The sequence below is a fragment of the Myiozetetes cayanensis genome, unplaced genomic scaffold, assembly GCF_022539395.1.
Source record: "Myiozetetes cayanensis isolate MyiCay16 unplaced genomic scaffold, myiCay2020 scf12, whole genome shotgun sequence".
Classification (NCBI taxonomy): domain Eukaryota; kingdom Metazoa; phylum Chordata; class Aves; order Passeriformes; family Tyrannidae; genus Myiozetetes; species Myiozetetes cayanensis.
In genome coordinates this window covers 11518438-11539561 of record NW_026086826.1, presented here as the reverse complement: position 1 = coordinate 11539561, position 21124 = coordinate 11518438, and the positions used below count along the sequence as shown (strand labels likewise).

General features: G+C 42.9%; 1 protein-coding gene across 4 annotated transcripts in view; it reads right to left on the bottom strand.

Moving 5' to 3' along the window:
- Positions 1–1776: 1776 nt before the first annotated feature.
- The window catches only part of PATJ (PATJ crumbs cell polarity complex component), a 148993-nt gene continuing 129645 nt past the window's right edge, over positions 1777–21124 (bottom strand). The window contains exons 36-45 of one of the 4 annotated variants that reach the window (XM_050306306.1): positions 20353–20546; positions 18406–18553; positions 17220–17306; positions 14382–14499; positions 12756–12796; positions 12351–12473; positions 11144–11248; positions 8051–8154; positions 6202–6325; positions 1777–4536 (exon numbers count right to left, since the gene is read on the bottom strand). In XM_050306306.1, the coding sequence (XP_050162263.1) occupies positions 4390–4536; positions 6202–6325; positions 8051–8154; positions 11144–11248; positions 12351–12473; positions 12756–12796; positions 14382–14499; positions 17220–17306; positions 18406–18553; positions 20353–20546 (1191 nt within the window). In that variant the 3' untranslated portion in view covers positions 1777–4389. The remainder of the gene's footprint in view (positions 4537–6201; positions 6326–8050; positions 8155–11143; positions 11249–12350; positions 12474–12755; positions 12797–14381; positions 14500–17219; positions 17307–18405; positions 18554–20352; positions 20547–21124) is intronic. The other 3 variants (XM_050306307.1, XM_050306309.1, XM_050306308.1) reach the window with 3 other exon arrangements.

Here is a 21124-nt window from a genome sequence, read left to right as displayed (position 1 = left end):
TATCTTCCAACTCAAACCATTCTGGGATTCTGTGAGTCTAAATGAAGACGGAATACAGAGTTTATGCTGCCACTGCATATTTTTCTTTTTTGTGCAGGAATTGGGAAAAAACTCTGCTTCAACCCCACCAGACTTGGGAAAGCAGCAGAGCCCTCAGATCCTGCTTGGAAATGTCTAAAATCAAAGTCAAGGTGATCCTTGTTCCTTTTCCATTTGGGATGCTGCAGAACATGGATCTCTCTGATTTGTTGCCATCCTAAAAGGTCCAGCTATCACAGGAATGTGCATGTTAGGGAACAAAATGTCCATTGCTCTTAAGATGGACAACAAGGACTGTGACAGTGTTTAACTAGGACGTAAATACAGCTGAATTATGGACGTGTGAAGCTGTGGAGAAAGATGATAGTGGAATTATGTATCAGTGCTCATCACACCTGTAAAAACTGATGTTTTATACATGTGTGACATTAAATTAATTCATTGCAGTTCTTTCAGGCAAAGGGACATTAACTGCTCTATCTTAGCATAATCACATTACCTCAAAAGGCTCTATGTATGTCACACTTCCAGGGTGGTAATCACCATGTGATTAATTACAAGGAATTTAGAGGCATTACAGAGATTCCTTACGGAGCAGCATAATGTGAGGGAGTCTCTCCAAGATGACCTGCTGTCCCCACCAGCCCAACCACCACCATGACGGTCCATGTCACTGCCCCAAGCACCGACTTGGGCTGCACCCAACAGGTGCTTCTGAAGCTCAGCACTTGGCTGAAGGGGTCATACCTGGACAGATGATGGCCCCTGGTAAGCTCACATGGTGGGAGGACACAAAAACTTACAGCAGCTCAATCCCAGCCTCTGGAAGAAGTGTAAACATCAGCATAACTTGACCCATAAGTTGACCTAGAAGTGCAAGCAGCCCTAAGATGGCTCCGGGTGATGTCAATGATGTCCTTGATGGTGTCATTGTGAACTGCAGCTTTTCCAGGTCAGGAAGCTGATGCAGGACTGTGAACAGCACCTGGGCCTCCTGAAAGTAAAGGCTCTGACAGCTGAGTCTGCAAACCAAGGCAGAAGAACCCTCAGAATGAGAGGCAAGAGCCTCAAGTTGTGCCAGAGGAGGTCCAGAGTGGGTATCAGGGAAGTTTTCTTCACAGAAGGGGTTGTCAAGGCTGCCCAGGTCAGTGGGGGAGTCCCCATCCCTGGAGGGATTTAAAAGCCATGTAGATGTGACACCTGGGGACACGGGTTAGGGGTGGACTTGGCAATACTGGGGGAACAGTTGAACTTAGGGTTTTCCTACCTAAATGATTCTGTGATTCTATGTATCAATTAAAATGGTGTTTGAATGGCACCTCTGAGGGGCTGCAAGATGCCTGTGAGCATCTTTTGGGTTGATTTTGATTCCTCCTGGCACAATTATGATCACTCAGCACCTTCATCTTCATCCCCCAGTTTTGCTGCCTCCACCGTACCCTCAGTCTCCTACCTGAGCTGTTCTTGGTGTCCCCATGATTAAAAACTAACCTAGAGGGGTGGCTGTAGATTCCTGATGGAGGACAGGTGTGCAGGGACGGCTCCATGTGATCATCTCAGCTGGGAACAATCCTTCTACCTGGCACTGCTGTCTCCCATTGCTCTGACAGTGACCGCTGCTCCTGCTCCCTGAGAAAAGCAATCACAGCCCTACTTGGAACAGCAAACAAAGACATCTCGTGCAATAGCTCTTAACAATGACTTAAATTAAAAAAATAAATAATGTAAGTGCGCAACTACTTATGTAACCGAGCTTTATTTAGAATCTTTAAAGTCATAAAATGTCTCATTTTACTGATAATACGTAAACATACAATCAGGAGGTTTAATTGCTGTTTTCCCTTGCACAGAAATAAAGTTTTAAACAAACCAGAACACCTCACCCCAGACAAGCGTAATGCAAATTTAATTATCTGACTTGGTCCTGTACATGGAGCACACGCTTCTCTGCATGGTCACTGGTTTATCAATTAGTTGCAAGATAATTTTTGGCAGTAATATATTCAACACACAAAGTGCAAATTACAAGAAGCAGAAAATGTTCTCTCTCCTTCTGAGCAACGAGAAGTGCAAAATATCTCAGCCCATAAATTCTATTACTTATGTATATGAACTGTATGTGCATCACGGGCTAATAAATAGCCATCTAAAACTTCATTGATTAAATGTGGCAACATCCTAAATTTGGAATACAACAGCTATAAAAACACAGGACAGAGGAATCATTCCCTTTGGTTGATAAATTCCATATGCTTTCTGAGGATCTCTCTTCACACCTCACCTTTAACTCCCGCATACCCTGGATACTTCTGCAACCAAAGGCAGTTTGTTAAAAATTCCCCCAATTCGCTACATCTGAAGGTATTTCTGTGCGTCTACAATCAAGATTCCACTAACACTTTACTTGGTAAATCAAATAGTGGGAATCCATAGAAAACAAGAAGTCTCTTCCAGGCACTATTAAGGGAATACCCACCAATGGTTCCAGCAGGCTAAATGCACTTTGTGATTACCTAAAGTTATGGAAAACTTTCCAATGAAATAAGGAAAATCCTTTTCCATGAGAGCTAACTGCAGCATCCCTGTCTCAGTGTAGTTCACCTTGCTTCAGGATCTGTCCTCGTATGTAAAGTTGGGAAAAACCCACTAAAACACACAGAGCAACTGTACCTTTAACACACCCCTGCATCACTCAGTTATTATAGTGCAGATTTTGATTCTTTTATCCATTTAATTCCTGGAATTTTTCACACAAAATAAGCAGCCAATTCCTACCCCGCCTCCCCTTTCATTTCTCTCAGCTACATCATCATTATAAATTATACCAAATAGTCCAAATCAGACTGGGCTGCTTCCTTTAAAACCCTCATGCTCCTCTGGATGGAGAGATTAACCCACAATGCCTTGCACTGCCATGAATGTGCCTGCCAAATTCATTTGCTAAATCACTAAGGCCACGGTCATATAATCACTGCAGGAATAGCTGTGACACAGAATGAAGTTGCTAATTTCTGGATGAGCGTTCCTGCATCCCACCTCCATGGTGAGACTGGTCCAGAGCGGGACCAGCCTTGGGAAGGCTCCTTGTGGGCTTCAGCACACTCAGCCTGGCTTAGCTTAAACCCAAAATATAGCTGGGGGCTTTGACTCTGCTGTCCAGCTTGCTGGACGGGGCTGAGGAACATCATCCTAAAGTGCCGCAGCCAGCTTTGGGAGATCATCTCATCTCTGCCCGGTGGTGCTTGGGATTATCCAAAACTGAACTCCAGCACCCCAAGAGCGAAGCATCCTCTGTGATCTGTGAAAACCTCTTCCTGCTCTATCTGATCCTGGGGAGACCCCTGGAACTGTAAATCAGTTTGCTGGTTTGGATGAACTTCACAGAGCCTTAAAGACAATGTGCGGAGGCACCGCTCACCTCACCCCATTCCTGGAATTACACGATCACATTCCCAAAGCAAAGTTTTTGTCTTCATTAAAGTTTCAGGATGAACAATTATGCTGCGACTTGGCACGACAACAACTGCCTTTGTATGCGACATGCCTGGCATATATCAGCACATTTCTTCTTAAAAAATATAATTAGAATAGAATGAGCTACGCTGTTGTTGTTCATGCTGCCTAAATATCTGAAAAGGCTCAAACATTTTAAAAGCCTAAAAAAATAAATTTCCCTCTCCCCTCGTTTATTTTTCATGCTAAAGGCTGTAAATTGACACATCACAGTAATTACCTCTGACTAACTTCCACAGACCTACCCAAAGAGATAAACATGAGAAGTTCACATTTGACTATCAGACTTACTGTGCCGAGCACAAATAATTTCCCAGAGGAGAATTTGATATTTCATCATTTGGAACAGTGGTAATTTAATTACATTGCTAATGTTTTCTGGCATACTTGAAAGAACAATTAGCATAAGTAAATCATGAGTGAGATGACAAGTCACTCGGCATTTATTTCTGCTCATCAGATGAGATCAGTTGATGATCTAAATTCTCTTTTGTGTGTGAATTGATTCCAGGTTCAGCAGTTGCAACCTGGGTTCAGACTAGTGGGGATAAACTGATGCATTAAATAAAGTAAAACGGATACTGTTCTTTGAAGTTTCTTAATTAAACTTGTCCAGAGAAACTTCAAAAGCCATCAGAAGTCGGGGAGGGCGGGGAGAAAGGCTGATAAATGTGGAAGGCTAAATGAAGCTGGAGATTCACACTACCCTGCCTGGCAACGGGGGGAACACTGACTCATTTTTGCCAGGGTTTGCTTTACATCAGGGCTGAGCAGGGTTATTATAGCTCTACTGATGTTCTAAAATAACTGTATTTATCTCCGTGAGCGCAGTGACACTCATGACAACACCGTTAATGTCACAGTTCCTTTCTGGCGCTTCAGAATGGCCACGGCCTGTTCATGGGTGACGCCTTCCAGAGCCTCCCCGTTCACTGCCACGATCTGGTCTCCGCGTTTCAATCTGCCATCATCTGCAGCTGCTCCCTGCAACGGCAAATCCAGGCGTCAGCGGCAGCACACGGAGCCCTCCCGCCCCTTGGAATGCTGGCTGGAATGAGGAGGGATGGAGCACTGGGAATCCCACCATAGCTGGGTGAAATGACAGTGCTGAGGGTTCCCTATGAGGGCTTCGACTCACAGCTCACCCTGAGACCCAACCCTGGGGCAGAAGAGAATTGGCTCATCCCTGGAAAAAGGCAGCGCCAAGACCGGCTCTGGATTTTATGGTTATGGAGAGGCTTCTTAAAGCAGCATTTACATGTACTCCACACCCAGGGCTGAGGAACAGTTAAAAAGTGGGGAGGAGGAGGGACACAAAGCTCGTGCAGAAGAACAACTTGGGTACTACCCTCAACCCAGACAGAACTGGGCTCCAATGAAGCAATGGCTTCAAGTTGTGCCATTTAGAGGTTTGGATTGGATACCAGCATAATTTTTTTAACCAAAAGGGTGTCAAGCACTAGAACAGGCTGCCCAAGGCAGTGTTGGAGTCCCCATCCCTGGAGGGATTTAAAAGCCATGTGGATGTGGCACTTGGGGACATGGGTTAGTGGTGGCCTTGGCTGTGCTGGGGGAATGGTTGGTCTCGATGGTCTTAGAGAGCTTTTCCAACATAAACAATTCTATGATGGTCCTGAGAAGCTCCCACAAAGCCTCCTTCAGAGGCCTGAGCTCTTTAATCTAAATCCCAAGCCCTGCCTGCCCAGAGGTTGGCTCACAGTGTCTGCTTCTGCTCCAAGGCCCCACTGAAGTACATTTAGCTTCCATTTAGGATTTCTCAGCCATGCTCAGATCTAGAAACTTGCATCAGTTAAAAGACACAATATCTTAATAACTGAATATTGTAAAAAGACAAGATATTTGTGGTTTGAGCCCCAGTAGAGCAGAAGCAGAAGACTTCTACTCCCCTTTCAGACAAAGTTTTCTCAATTGTATCATCTGCCCTGCCACAAGCGCTGACACAAATGACAGCAAGTAGGCACTGGACAAGCAACTGTGGGCAAAGGATCCCTAATTCCCACTGTCTTCCCTTCCTCCCCCCCATTTCCACAACTCTCTTCACGTGGCCATACCTGATGTATCTTACTGGTCCACACTGAGCTCATCTCTAGCAAAGGCAAAAGGGGCACTTCTCCCTCCTCCACTCTGGGGTTGGGCTGTACTCTGCTTCTTCCTCAGCCCTGGGGGCCACAGCCTAGGCAGTACTTGGCAGGTACCCCCAATCCTCCCCAGACACTCAGGGTTGGGGTCAGAGATGGGTTTACTCCTGGTTTTTCAGCTGAAACTCATCTGCCAAGATACAGCATCTCTGCAACTGCCTCCCTCCTGCACAACGGCAAAAATGATGCCTCCATACCTCTTCGAAGGCTTCTTGAGATTTACAGATAGAAAACTGTCTTATAAATATTTTAATGTACAAAAACAAGTTTCCCAAGTACACAGAGCAATTTTGCTGAGATAAAGTACGTTGTTTCAGCCATAAGGAATATGAAATATAAACTGAGGAGCCAGTTGTGAGTTCTGGGTCCACTAACTCACATCAATGTACTTAGACAGTACATTTTGCTTTCTACTACATAATACATTACCCAAGCCAAATCTTAGGTTAATTTTTAAAGACGATACAGAGAAAACAAAAATAAAAGATACCTTGGCAAATATAGTCTTGACATAAATGGGCAGGTCTCCATGGGGACTTCCATACCCCCCTACAATACTAAATCCCAGTCCATCAGAGCCTTTCTCCAAAGTTATAATCTTAGGCTGAGGTGCTCTGAAAACACAATAAATATCACTTAGAATAGCAATGTCTGTCTCTGGGGACTTTAAGCAGAAGGAACACTTACAGAGACATTCATCTATCATGATTTTTTTCACACAGTCATAAACCATGACCCCTGCACTGAAACACTTCTGCACAGCTCAGAGTTGAAACACTGCTCCTCACTTCCAAAATGCTTATTTTTAATAAGAGCTCACCAAGACCACTTATCTCCGAGGCAGAAGTGAGACTCCCCTGATCTATAGTCGCTGTATATAATAAAGGAGAGATTGCTTTCTTTTCTGTCATCTTTTACTCTGCCTAAGTGGCAACTGCAAGAGGAAAGAGTCTAACAGGATGAAGCCAAGATCACTGTTTACAGTGTCATCTCTACCCAGGCTCTTTGGGCTGTTTCCTAACAGCCTGTATCTGACCTACATCCCCTGTCCTTGTGAACTTTTCAGGGACTTTCATGGCCTACATTAAGCAAAGGAAGGTTTTTTTGTGGAATTCAGACCATTCGTATGAATAGATCCATCTCAAATTTGAAATTAGTAAGTTCTGCATCTGTAGAAAGAATTATTGTGGACTAAAAGTGGTCAGGCATTGAAACAGGTTGCCCAGGGCAGTGGCGAAGTCCCCATTCCTGGAAGGATTTAAAAGCCATGTGGATGTGGCACTTGGGGACATGGGTTAGTGTTGGGATTGGCAGTGCTGGGTTAAAGGTTGGACTCAGTGATCTCAAAGGGCTTTTCCAACCTAAGTGATTCTAATTCTGTGAAAGCTGTTTGGCATCTTCCACTCATCTAAGGTACAGCCCAATCTGACTATTATCTAGGTATTTTTTAGGACTAAATACATACAACTATCTAATTCTGCTTCATATTTTCACATCCAAATTTCCTTACTGTTTTGTTATGAAAAAAAGAATGCAAATCCTTTTGTGAAGAAGCAATTCTCCTTTGAGAGCAGCAATAAAAACAGTATCTCACACTGTAAGACTAGAGAATGAAGCGTAAATAGCTTAACTTTTACACTCAAACCCCCTGAGGTAGGGCAGCAACTCGCATCTCAGCTTCTTAAAATAAACAGAATGAATCAAACAATGAAAATGCAGAACATAAGGAAGCTGATGAACTGAAATGAAGATCAAACGAATTTCAAAATGATAACTGGGATGCTACAGGCTGCCCTAAAAAGCACACGATGGAGAATGATGCATGGGAGGACTGGATCTCTAACTTCCATCACCGCACACAAGTGCTACAAGTAGAAATTGTTTTAATCAGATTTTTTTGAGTTGTAAAGCTTAAAAGATTCAAAAGACAAAGAAATTTCTGGGACACGTTTTGAAAGGTCTTTTAAACACATCTTTCCTCAGTGTGCCAATAACAAATTATTTCAAATTGCTATGATCATAACTCCTTCCAGGCAAGGAAGCCAACAGACAAGGGCAGAACTACTATGTCAGCATAATGTTGGAAAAGAAAGGAGATATTTTTCTTGAGAAATACCCAGAAGTAGTGTTTGGAAACACACTTTGTGCTTATTTACTCAGATTCTGTCAGCAGGTGAAGACAGACATAAGCCCATAATCAGCTTGGAGAAGGTCACAGTTTTCATTTTAAAGGTGATGGAAAATTAAAGAGAGAAGCAATGGGAGAGACCTCCTGCACCATTCCAGGCTGTTCCCTTGCATGAAATCCACTTCAGTTCTGCAGGGGAGTACAGACTTACTCGGGGTCTTCAGAAGGATGCTCTGAGGATGAGTTCAGGGTGCACCCCGCAGACATGCTCTCCAGTTGGGTGGCAATGGCACTGATGTTGGTGTCAGCCACAACCTGAGCAGGAGGATCAAGGAAATAAAATGTGTATTCACTTAACAACAAAACCATCTTGGCTAATTATGCAGAAAGTAGCTGATACATTCCGAAAATCAACTGTTGACTTTTTTCCAAGCAAATTTTAAATACAAGTGTTACTCTCTTAAATCTACTAATTCGATACTTTCAAATTATAGCAACTGCCTTTCTGAGGTTAATGTAAACTTTGCTGTGAAGCTTCCCCTTGCCTTCACACAACCATCACTCGGGTGCTGAGCAGAGGGAACAGCCCTTCTGGATAATCCAGAGAAAAAGGTTACTTTGTCAAGGAAACAGAGTCAACACAAAGGGTCCAGGATTGTGCTTGAAAGTAAAGGTCTCCCACAGAGACCACCACAGCCTTTCACAAAAGGGGCTCCAACAGAGCTGGAGAGGGACTTTGGACATGGAAAGGGAGTAACAGGACATGGTGGCGTGGCTTCCCACAGGACAGGATTAGATTGGATATTGGGAAGAAAATTCTTCCCTGTGAGGGTGGTGAGGCACTGGCACTTACCTTGCATTGATGCTAATTTTTTATTCTTTGCTTTTTTTCTGGAAAAATTTCAAAGAGACCACCACGAAGTGGTTTGGATTTGAAGTATTTACAGTTGAAAGGACACCAATTTCCCAATAACTGCATGCTGTGGTTATCTCCTAACTCCATCTCCCTCTGAAGAGATATTCTTCTCTGCTTCACATTTACTGTTTCAGCTCAGAGACAGTGAAAAACAGCCAGGAAGTATATTTCCAGTATTTCCTTCAGCTAGCTATGGCCTTATTTTACCAAAATGAAAAGGTACTTTTTCCACTAGTTGCTGTGAACATGGCTTAAGGAAAATGTACTTTTTCAAAGTAAAAAACCTATTCTATAAATCTCCCATTTTAAACGAATGCTTGTAATTCTTCCATAACAATATTTCCCTCTTTGAAATGATTTGGAGCCAAGAGGCTGATAGAGCCAAGAGGTTCTCATGCGAATTTTGCATCTGGGACTCAGGTTCCAGGATACCCTAAATAAAGCAGTCCAGCAGACAAGAGCTGCACCTAGCTCAGCCACCAAAGACACCATTAAGGTTTCCTTCCTGTGCCATTAGGGTAAGGAATGCCAGCCAGGATTTGTCATGTTTTGTTGTTCAATAAAACGAGGGCAAAATAAATCTATATTCAAAAATCTTCAGCTGGCAGTAAGAACGTATCAGAGTTCAACAACCTTGTAAAAAAGCTTCCCCTTATCTCATTACTACACCTGCAGAAAAGAAATTAAATTAAACCAAAGCATCAAAACAGCCGAAAGGGATGATTGTACTCCTGAGACCTTAATCTCCCATTTGCAAACAGCATTTGCAAACTCCTTTACCATCCTTCCCAGGACGTTCCCATAATAAGCCTTTCCACACCACTGAATGCAATTATCTGACCTTTCAAAGCAGTTTGCCATGAAGTGGTCTAACCTGATAATAAAAGAATTACTTAATGACACATCAGTCATGATTATCATAACGATAGGATTATTCCATTTAGATTGTTTTAATAAAAAAGAGCAATTTGGTGATTGAGAAGTACCTGTGGTTAGTGTGTGAGGCAAGCGCATCACCACACTATGGCAGGGCCTCAACACCACTCCCAGCATTAAAATACAACATCCCACCTTCATAAAAGGGATTTTTAATGAAGGAAAATAGACTCCACTTTATCAGAATAAACCTGTATCATCTGTTAGGACTACTGGGCTCATTTTAAGCCAGAGAGCAAAAATGCGGAAAAAACCCAGACATTTCTAGAAGAACCTCTTTGTTTATGTGAGACCAAGTGACAGTGTGCTCCATCAGGAATATTTTTAAATCCTTGATGAGGTGCAATATGCTGTATTACAGCTTTCAAGATGAGCAATTTTGGGTTCTGCAGCAAGCTTTCATTTTCTATTCAGGGAATACTGTTGACATGAAAAGTGAAATTACTCAACGTTAGTAACAATATGATAACTATAATTTAACAGAGAATCCTCAGCTGGGGCATATCTATGTTTTTCCTTTGACTTCAATAGAACTACACAAATACACCATCTGCTCTGGAACTGGCTCATCACTTACCGGGTCAGCAGTTCATGGACAGACAAAACAAAGAATAAGCAACTCTAAAACTGAGTTTATTATCATTTAATTTCCCTTTCCCCCCCTTTTTTCTTTCTTTTTTTTTTCTATTTGTGTTGTAATGCAAGCAAGAAGCTCGCAAAAATCCCTCAGGATGTGTTTCAATCCAAAATGCTGTGACGATAAAGAGAATTAGAGCAGATTTTAGCGGTGTCTTCAGCTTGTTTTCCAATTGTTACAATAATTCCGAAAATGAGGAGAATTTTGAATTCTATCTGGCAAGTATTTCTCCCATTTCTTTGTGTAAACATAAAAATAAACTGTGGATGAATATCCTGGCAGACAGCAATTAGAACCAATGTGGCAGAAGAAGCATAGCAGTGACAGCACTGTTTTCTCTCGAGTGTTTTTATTCATTACCTGTAGAATATTCAGTTCTAGGCAGTACTGCTGTAATGACAATGCTATAATTTTCCTTGAATTTCTTTCAAGAACATGGAAACCATCACTGTGGGCAGTTCGGTCCCAGTCTTGTTACATCATGCACACACACACACATACGGAATTTTTTGTTCCTAGTTAACTTCAAATTAAAAAAAGCCCCACAACTTGGAAGCTTGTTGATTTATCATGTGTAGCAATAAGTTATTTTGTTCTCTTTGTTACACTTTATATAATCACGCTCACAGCCTGCATGAATGGCAATAAAGAATTTTTGAATGGAAATGATTTCTTGCTTTCATTCTGTGTAATTCCCATCAGCAATCACCCTGCAATTCTGTGATGCCTTGTGCCAGTGATGCTCAGTGTTTTTTTTATTCCTGAATGCCATTTATCTACCCTGCTGCAGCTGCATGTTCAATTTATCACCATACCTGCAGGATAATGCTCCCATAAGCATTCTTTAGTAGATTAACAGCATCTGCATGAGACAGCCCATCCAAAGGTTGCCCATTAATACTGACAATCCGATCTCCAACCTAAAAGTACAACAGTAATGGAAAATTACTACCATTAGGGAAAATTAAAATTAAGAATGCTTAAATTTCCTCGTGAACTTGGCACTGCACAGTCACGCTTCTCTTTTGCAGGATCCCTTTTGTGAGGATTCTGCACTGCTAGTGATCATTTCCCATTCTTCAGAGTAAGGACAATATGGATTTTTTAAAACTAACAATACGAGCAGAGAAACAAAGATTAATTGTATTTTACTCCTTCCATTTGCAAGCAGAGAGAGGGAGATTTTCCCTGCTGTCCTCCCATCCAGAAAGGATTCATTTGTATCTGAATATGCAGACAAGTTCATATTTTTCCAGACTGTGTGAGCACTTGCTGAACGTTGTATAGAAAAGTAGGAACTTCTGATGTTAATCTAATTAACCTGGATGGTTTCCTCTTCTTAGACATAAAAATGATCTTGACCCTTGCACTTAGTGCTATTGTTTAATTCTACTGGAGACACAGCATAAATGTAGCAGCATGTCCTAATGAATCTCATGGGCCAAAGTATATGGATCTGCATAATAAGTTATTTTGAATACTTTTGATTCCTTGAAACTCACTCAGAAACTGAAAGTCTTCATCACAGTCATCCCTGGAAACCCCCATGTGCAGTGGTCTGATACAAGTGCCTTATTTTGGTGTTTCTTTCTAAGGGTCTTAAGATCAAAAGAATAATTTTTGCTCTGATTTCCACCCTGTTTGATGATGCCCAGTCTGGAGTACCCAAAATCCTTGTGGGTTTCCAGAGAGACTGTTGCTGCCCTTTTTTGGGTCTGGATGAACATATACATTCCAAGACCACTGCAAATGCATTTAAGTTCTTTCTCTTAACATCACTGTTCCAATATGGGCAACAATTGCCATTATCCCAAGACACAGTTTAACTAAAATGGCAAGAGAAGGGCAGATTTAGTTTTGTGGTTATTTTTGATTTTATATAAAAAGCATATATATATATATATATATATGACAGAGTAGTCTATGAGACATTATCAAAGTGATAGCATAAACAGATGTGCTTGAGGCTCTGTGGGACACATGACAGATGAAACAGGAAATACTGAGGACCCCTCTACTCACTCTGAGTCTTTGGGTCCGTGCGGCCACACCGCTGGCTTGAATCATAGCAATGAAAATGGGAATATCTCCCAGTGGACTTCCCTTCCCTCCTGCTATGCTGATACCAAGTGCATCATTTGGGCCCTGAAACAAAGCAAAACAGAACATTTTCAATTTGGGCAACTCGTAGGGGTCAGTGTTCAGGGTATGGCAATAACTGAGTCATTTGATTTGTGGAACAGGGAGAAAACAGGTACGATAGACACATATATCCTCACACATGCAGATCCCAAAACACAGGCACACATCCAACATCCGCCTGCAGACACAAATAAATGCAATTTGACTTGTGAGAAATGGTACAAAAATGAACAACTTCAGTGAAAGACGTCAGCTTTATGAATTGATAGAAAATAACTCACTGACCCTTGTTATCTCCACAGTCCTTGGGCCCATATCGGCTCCTACTAATAAAGAAACAAACAATTAGCTTCTGTAATTAAGAGATAATATAATTAAGAGATAACACTGTCAGGTGACAACAGTCCCTTGCTGCTCAGGCAGAGTTATCACCAGGCAGGAGTGGAGCCTTCCTGTGCCAAACCAGGCAGTGCTGCTCACGTGAGGAGGAGGAGGAGGAAGGATGAATACGGGTATAATCCCTTTGGTTGATGGATGTCACCGTGACACCCATTGTAGCCCAGCCACAATCTGTGGAACAGCAGCACTCTGCCAGCCTGGAGAAGGGCCCCATTGTGCCTTCACTCAATTAAAGATTGGCTTATTATTCCTAAATCACAGTGTTCCTGCACAAAGGGCACACGGCTGCTCTGAGACTGGTGTGGTTCCATTGATTTCCTCTTCCAGTTTTGTGCTGTATTGGTAAATAATAGACAGGCAGGAAGTCTGGCTGGTGTATATCCAGTCATAGGGCTTTCAAAAGTACTCAGAATATTAGAAAAGGGGAAGGAGAAGGGGAAGGAAAATGGAAAAGAAAAAGGGGGGAAAAAGGGGAAGGAAAAGATAGAAGGAAAAAGGGAAGGGAATAAGGAAAAGGGAGACAGGAAAGGGGAAGAAAAAAGGGAAAGGAGAGAGAAAGGGAAAGGGGAAATGGAAAAGAGGAAGGAGAAGGGAAAAGGGAGGAGGGAAAAGAAAAGAAAGTAAAAAAACCTTCAGGGGCATTGTTTAAACCAGGACTAAACAGATCAACAAGCTGATCAGGCCCTGAGCTCTGCTACACCACCCCCTACTTGTGTTAGCTTTAATTAACCTATTTTAAGTGCCTTTCAGAAGGCAGGCAGAATTAGTCTCCTCCAAAAATTCCATGATTTTTACTACCCCATGTCAGCATTCCTCACGGCCATGCAGGTGTCCCTGCTGTGGGTGCAGAAGGCAGGACTGCCAAGGTTTGTGGCAGTGGGAAGCCCAACCCTGGGGACCCCAAATCAGGGCATGAGGACGTGCCCTCTCAGTGCTGCATGGCTTTTTCAAACAGCACAAGGAAGGCTGCCCAAAAGCCACCAGCCTCCTCCAGTGTTTGCAAAGTGCCAGAAGAAATGTCTTCTGCTCACAGTCAGACACGAGCAAAGATTCCCAACTCCTGGAGCAGGCTCTCCGCAAGCTAACGTAGGTCGTAGATTTAACACTTGCTAAATCTGCAAACTGCAAACTGGGCATTGTGACTTTCTCATTACAAAACACCCCTTCATACACTCAAGATCAACAAAGGTATAAATGAAGTGGTGGCAGCTTTATTCCCTGAGAAAACTGTTTCTAATGCGAGAACTGTGCCTGTGCTAAGCCTCTGACAAGGGCGTCGGGGAATAGCAGGGCACAGGAATTCTGCACTTAAAGTAGAGGAGCCATTACTCCTCTAGTAGACATAAAAATAATTTCATCTGCTGGAAAGTGTTCAGGTCTTAAAACATCAGTGGGATGTCTTCTGGGAGGCTGAGCAGGAAAACCAGGTTCAAGTATTCAGTTTTGCTTTTAAAGCAGCCCAAATATACAGCAAATAACACACAGCTATTCTGACAGCTGCCCAGATTATACCTGAGTTTCTCTGAGACACGTCTGCTGAAGATCTTTTTGTGCTGACAAAATTCTGTAAGGTGGAGAGGACTGGAGCAAGAGCGGGGTGGAAGTGGCTGTGGACACTCTGTTGGCTCGCCTGAAGTTAAAAATAAATAAAAACCTCTGAGTCAAACACAAATGTTAACTTTAAACCACATCTTGCAACATACGGGCACAGCTGTGCTCCCTGCCAACCAGACTGGAAATACCACATTGGCCACGCAAATGCAAACCCCTTTGGTAGGGGAAACCTACCAAAATCTCCCCATAGTGGTTGAGTCACCATCTCTGGGGTGATTTAAAAGATGTGCAGATGTGGTGCTTGGGGACATGGGTTAGTGGTGGCCTTGGCAGTGCTGGGGGAATGGTTGGACACAGTGATCTTAAGGGTCTTTTTCAACCTCCATGACTCTATGGTGCTTCACTCCCTTACATGCACACCTACTGCCTGTGTTGCTAAGGTCAGCTCTGGAGTGCTTGTTCCCCTCTTTCACTTGTTCTCAGGGTATCTCTGAACCTGAGAAGAAGGGGAGATGATGGGCATCTTCCCTGTGATTCACCTGCATGCACGAGGCACCCAGAAGGACACCAAACAGCTTCCTCTCTCACACAAGGTAGGAATAAGACTGATACCCACTTTGTTACATGGCAGAAATCTACAGGTTTTGTTATTTAGTTGAATATACTGTAACTGCCCCTGCTCCTTTCATTTGCCCAAGAACCTACTCTCATTTCCAGAAGAACATGCCACGTTGCAAAGGGAGAACCTCCAAAGAGAGCTGCTTTCTCATGTTACCCCTTCTTGGCCATCTATTTCCAGCCCCCCTTTTCCCTCTCTCCTTATCTGGCTTTATCTTTAGACTCTGTCCCTGGAGGAAACATAATTATCAATTTAGGAAGTGCATCTGAACCACAAGTTTCACTGAGGGCCAGATCTTTCCAGCCATGCTGTCTTGTACAAAACAAAAGATGTGGTCTGTCCTTCTCCACCCACAGCAGTTTTTTCCCCCTAAACGCATTAGTCGGTGAATCAAAAGCTCTGGCAAGCACTTTCCTCTACTGACCAGTGTGCAGCTGTCAGTGACAAACACCAGGCAGAGCACAATTTCCACCTCGAGTTGCCAATTCATGGCCCAGTTAACATCATTTGCAACGCGCGTGAAAGAAATCACTGTCCTGCACCACAAGGCTTCTATTTCTCCTGTTAAAGGTATGCAATGGACCAAGAAAAAAGCCAAGTGAGGACAAAAGTTCTGGATGCTCTTGGCCAGCAGCTCCAAAACAGCGCTTGCACTTGTGCAAATCATTCAAGCTGATTTGCTGCATCATCTGCCAAGATTTTTATAACTCTTGGAAGGGTTTTGCTGAGAAACATTTATGCAGTTTTCAAAATCACCAAGTCACTTTGGAGCAGTGAGATGACGGTTCTCAAACGACTCTGCATCAAGAAGATTAAGTTTTCTTGTATCGAAAGAAATACAGGAATTACCAGGTTCCTGCAAAAGCTTCTTAAGCTACAAAAAAGGGGGATGACATCATTTGATCTGATTTTTTACCTAAACCCTTGTTAGATATTATGGCATTCTGCTTCCCTTTCACCTATGAGCTTTTTACTAGGTGGATCATTTTTAACTGTCAGTTTTTGATTACTTTGATCTTACTTAGCCTCCATGCTGATACAATGGCCAAAAAAAGAGTAATACTCAACTGCTGTCTTTACTTAATGCAATCAGTACCATTTGCCTCTGTTCCTTCATTTCTCCTTGCCTGCTGTATGCAGTGCAGACAGATGTTTCTCCAATGCTATTTAGTCATTAGTTTTAAAGCTGGGCTTAGCCCAGCTGTTCCCACATGGCTTTAGCCCCTCCTGGTACCTCAACCCCAAACAGCAGCCTGGATCAGTGCTGGCCTTTAGGAAGTGAAGAAATCACGGACATACAATGATGATTTTGGCACCTTTTTGGGCTGTTCATGGACAAGCCTTTTATTGACCTCCCTAAAAGCACTCCTGCTTTAACTTACATCCCCTCTGAGCCTCCTATGGCTCCTCCTTGTTTCCAAAACCAAGTCCTTCTTTTAGAAGTTGTATATCCCCTCAAAGTGCTGCTCCCCTTAGGGCAGAGAGGAGCCAAAATCCTCCACAGCAATCACTCTGCTGTGATCCACAGAGTGTCTCTCTCACAGACATTGGCAACTTAAATATAACGGCAAAACAGTTGGTCTCTGGAAGGAAAATCCATTAAAAAGTTTTCTAAGTCCTTCTGCCTTGTTTCTCTCCCTTGCAGCACTCCAGCTTTAATACCAGCATATCGGTGTCTGAGAGGATTGGGGGGCACAGGGAGAGGGGAAAAGCCCTGCTCTGATTGAAAAATGAATTGTTGTCCTCGCTTCAGGTAAAAAGCAAGTGAAGCAGGAAATTGCTCTGTGTTTTCTTTGAGAGGAAAGCAGCTCTCATGTGGTTCTGCCCTAAGATAGGCAAAGATACAGTTCAGTTTCATTAACTCATTTTGATTGACAAAACAGCTGCAGAAAATACATTCAAGAAGCTTTCACAGGTCTAAAAAAATTTCTGGGCATCATCATTTGAGAAAGATATTACAGATTTTTGGTGTGTCTTGGGAAGACACTCCTTAAACCATTAACCAGCTCTTCTACTTAATCAGCATTTCAGCAGCAGTTCAGTACAGAAAATTACAGCGGTAAAATATTTTGTTCCCCGTCCTCGGCAGTGTCTGAGGAAGGACTGAGCCTCACATGCACCATCCCTGTGCTCTGCCCTTCACAGCTCCATTTTATACATAGGAATTTGTCACTAACCTGACTGTTTTGGGATGTTTTCCGTGATGACAGCCAGGATCCAGCTCGCAATCTCCCAAGCTCAAGATGCACCAGGCCTTGGGCACACTTGGAAAAAAAAACCCACACAACATACAACTTAAGTAGACATATAATACTTCATGCTCTCCTGGAGAGGAATATGTTTATATTCAGCACCACAAGTCCGTGAAGAAAACCACAAGGAATGCTCAAAACATGACCATTTGTCTTTAGACAATACAGAAAGTGGATTTAGGTTTATCCTGAAGGTTTATCCTGGTTGCTGAGTGTAGTATGGATCTTCCTACTGGCAAACTGTAGATGGCCAATTACTAAGTAAAAATAAACAAAAAGCCCCAAGCTCTTTAACAGACATTTGAAAACCCCTTCAGAGGAAAAATGCTGCAGAAAAGGGTGAATTTAACCCATATGGATCCAACTTAACAATATACCCTCGTATCACCGATTTCCTATTCTTAAATAGGTAAATTTTTGGACAAGTACCAACCCTGAATGGAAAAAGCAAGGAAATAATTAGCCTTTCCATTCAAGAATGAAAGAAATCACGTGCAGGAACACTGGTGGTAATGGCAGGGGGGAAGCCCTTGTCTCCAGATACACTTCAGAATAGAGATGGATCTGCAGCATTGCTCCCACAAGGCTGTCAGGGCTGGGAGCTGTACAAGGATCTAATACCAGACACTCATGGCCATCCCATGCCCAGCCCTCTTCCCCAGACCAAGCAGCCATGTGCTTTTTAATGGAAAAAAGCAACTTCTCCCAGAACTTTAGTGTAAAATCACTCCTGGAAGATGGAAAGCTGTGCAGGAACGGATTTCAGCTGTCATTTTATAGTTGCAGCCAAGCCAAAGACATTTATTTAATTTCTGGTTTGTATTGCCTCTCTGGTTTCCAAATATTTTCCTAACACATGAAATACACAGTTGCATTTTCAAATAAATGCCTAAACATGAAATGTGTCTTTGTTTTCCTGCTTCATATCATCCATTTCCTAGAAATACACAGAAAAGTGACTTTAAATGAACGTCCCAGTTATTTCAGATGAAATTCCTGTCTCGGTAATCACTTGGAGCTGCCCTGTGTATGGTAAATAGCACTTCAGGATAATTACCTTGCACAGTGTCAGTAATTGCAATTCAATACTTAAAATGTATTCTGTACTCACCTTAAGTATAGTGGCAACAGTCTCTTGTGAGGCATTTCTCATATCCTCCCCATTTACAGACAAAATCTGATCTCCTTGAATTAATCTTCCATCTAGGTCTGCAGCTCCTCCTTTAACAATGTCAGAGATAAACACTCCACTTCCATTTCTAACAATGCAAGAAGCATATGGCTAATTACACAATCCAATATTCTTTGGGAGACCAATTTAGATTACTTGCATTTAAGAGACATTAAAAGAAACCTGTGAGCAGAGGAAGAACTAGTTTTACACCCCATTCAACCATGTAAAAAACCGATGAGTTTTAAAACCATGGCATGTTGTGCTATATTTAATGCTGTCTTTCCCCTTCAACTGTTAGTTCTGACTGTAGGATACATAAAAATTCATGAAAAACACCATTTACATGAATAAAAAGTCAAGGATTGGTCTAAGATGGAGTTGAACTATCTCATGAGACACAGTTTAGTGGTGGACCTGGCAATGTTAGGTTACAGGTCGGACTCAATGACCTTAGAGGGCTTTTCCCACCTAAATGATTCTTTGATTCCATGGTATGAGCTGGTGCCAGCTCCAAAGTTTGGCATTTGGTATCTTACACCCTGAAGGACACAACACTTCACACCCTGAGTTATACCAGGGTATCACTTAACTGACTTCAGAAACTGGGCTACCCTAGGGAGGAAATCCCCACTCTGAAGCATTCAGCAGTAGCACAGAAGTGAAGGTGGGAGGGCTGGAGACTGCAATTGCCATCTGCAGGGCAATTTGCACAAGCTAAATTAATTATCCAACCTGCAATCTGCTCACAACACCTGGGTTAAACATCCCCACTCTTGTAAAAAACTGCTGTGGAAACTTTACAGACCACAGGCAGTTGGGATAACGACATGATGATCTGTAATTGCAAAAGTCAATTATTTCTGGCAATACAGGAGGGCAATCGTAAGACTCTTACACACTGACACTGAACGAGTATCATGTCATAATCTCTTTTAGCAAAGAAAGATTAAAACTATCAGGGCTCTGGTTCAAGTGACCTAATAGCAATGGTTTAGAGACAGATCAGTAAAGCCATGTTTTATTAAGCTGCTGCCACCTCCCACCATATCCCTCTCTACAACTACCTAAAAGGAGGGTAAGCCAGGTGGGGGTCGGCCTCTTCTCCCCGGCAACAAGTGACAGGACAAGGGGAAAGAGCGTCAAGTCGTGCCAGGGGAGGTTTGGGATGGACATCAGGAGGAATTTCTTCATGGAAAGGATGGTTAGGACTTGGAAGGAGCTGCCCAGAGAGGTGGTGAAGTCACCGTCCCTGGAGGTGTCCAAGGAATGACTGAACATGGCACTCAGTGCTCGGGGCTGGGTGACAAGGTGGGGATCAGACACAGGTTGATGATCTCGGAGGCTTTTCCAGCCTAAATGATTCTGTGGTTCTGTGTCTCAGGATCTGCTTTGTACTCACAGAACTGCTCTCTGCAGTGTTACGCAGTCACTGCTGCTCAGGATTTGGGTCTAACTTCCAAGTAGGAGCTAAATCTAACTTACATATCCATCTGCAAAGGCACATCCTGGTATTTAGAAATAGGAATGTTTCTCTCCCCATTTTGAAACTAGAGAAGCCATGGTTAGGGCCTCCAACCCTCAGACATGGCTATGCTGATGTCACCAGAAGAGTGAGCTCCCAGCTCTGCACGTGGCCACATTCCCTCCAAAAAAGACACCCGCTGGGAGCACTCCTGGGCAGCTGCAGCCTTCACTGCTCAGGTCTACTGTTCTGACAGAGAGGCAGAACCGCAGCCCCACTGCATCCTTGAAGACATTTAGATACAAAATTCAGTTTCTTATGGAGTTTTCCCTTTATTTCATATTCCACTTGGAATGGCTACAGTAATTCAAAAAGCAAAATATTTCTCATTTGAAGTGCTGTTGGATCAGAGCTGCTCTTACCGTTTCCCAGCTATGCTGAGCCCCAGCCCTCGGCCTGTTTTCTTTTGTATATCTACATAGAAAATCTCTAAGTTTTCTTCATCTTTGTAATGTGCTTCATTTCTATAAACAACCAGCTGCACCTTCTGGGGCGTCTGTCGGAGCGCAGTGATTGCTTCCTCATGGCTGGCATTCCGCAGATCGATCCCGTTCACCTGAAATAATCAGTGTTTGCTTTCCAAATGACATGTATAAATGATCTTTTCATCACACCCTACCCTTGTGTGACAGCACAAATTTGTCAAATTGACACCCTCTGGTGCTCTAATTTAGTGCTCCCATTTCCAGAGGGCCGAGATCCTGGATCTCCTACAGAGTGTGAGTTCGGTGCTTTGTGCAACTGCCTGGAGTACATCACAACAATCAAAACATTTTGGCTTGGAAGTTTTGTGGGTGTTCTTCCCTTCTTTTTAACCCCAAATCTTTGGAATCTCAAACAATGCTTCTTTCTACACCAAGACAAAGTAGGATGTACTCCTTTGAGCTCCCTGTGTCTCTTTACCACTCAGATTCCTTCTCCCCTGGCTGTGCAACAGCATCGAGACAAAACCAGAAGGAATCAGAAACACCAGCAGTAAATGGCCCTGGAGAAGCCCAGGCAGGATGTATTAAATGGTGATTTTCCTTTCTATCCAATAGATGGCACACCAGACCGCTCCTGGAGCACCCAGTAACACTTCCCTTACCATGACCTGAGAAGGTTTCAGCATTTTAGTAATGTCAGACAGAACAA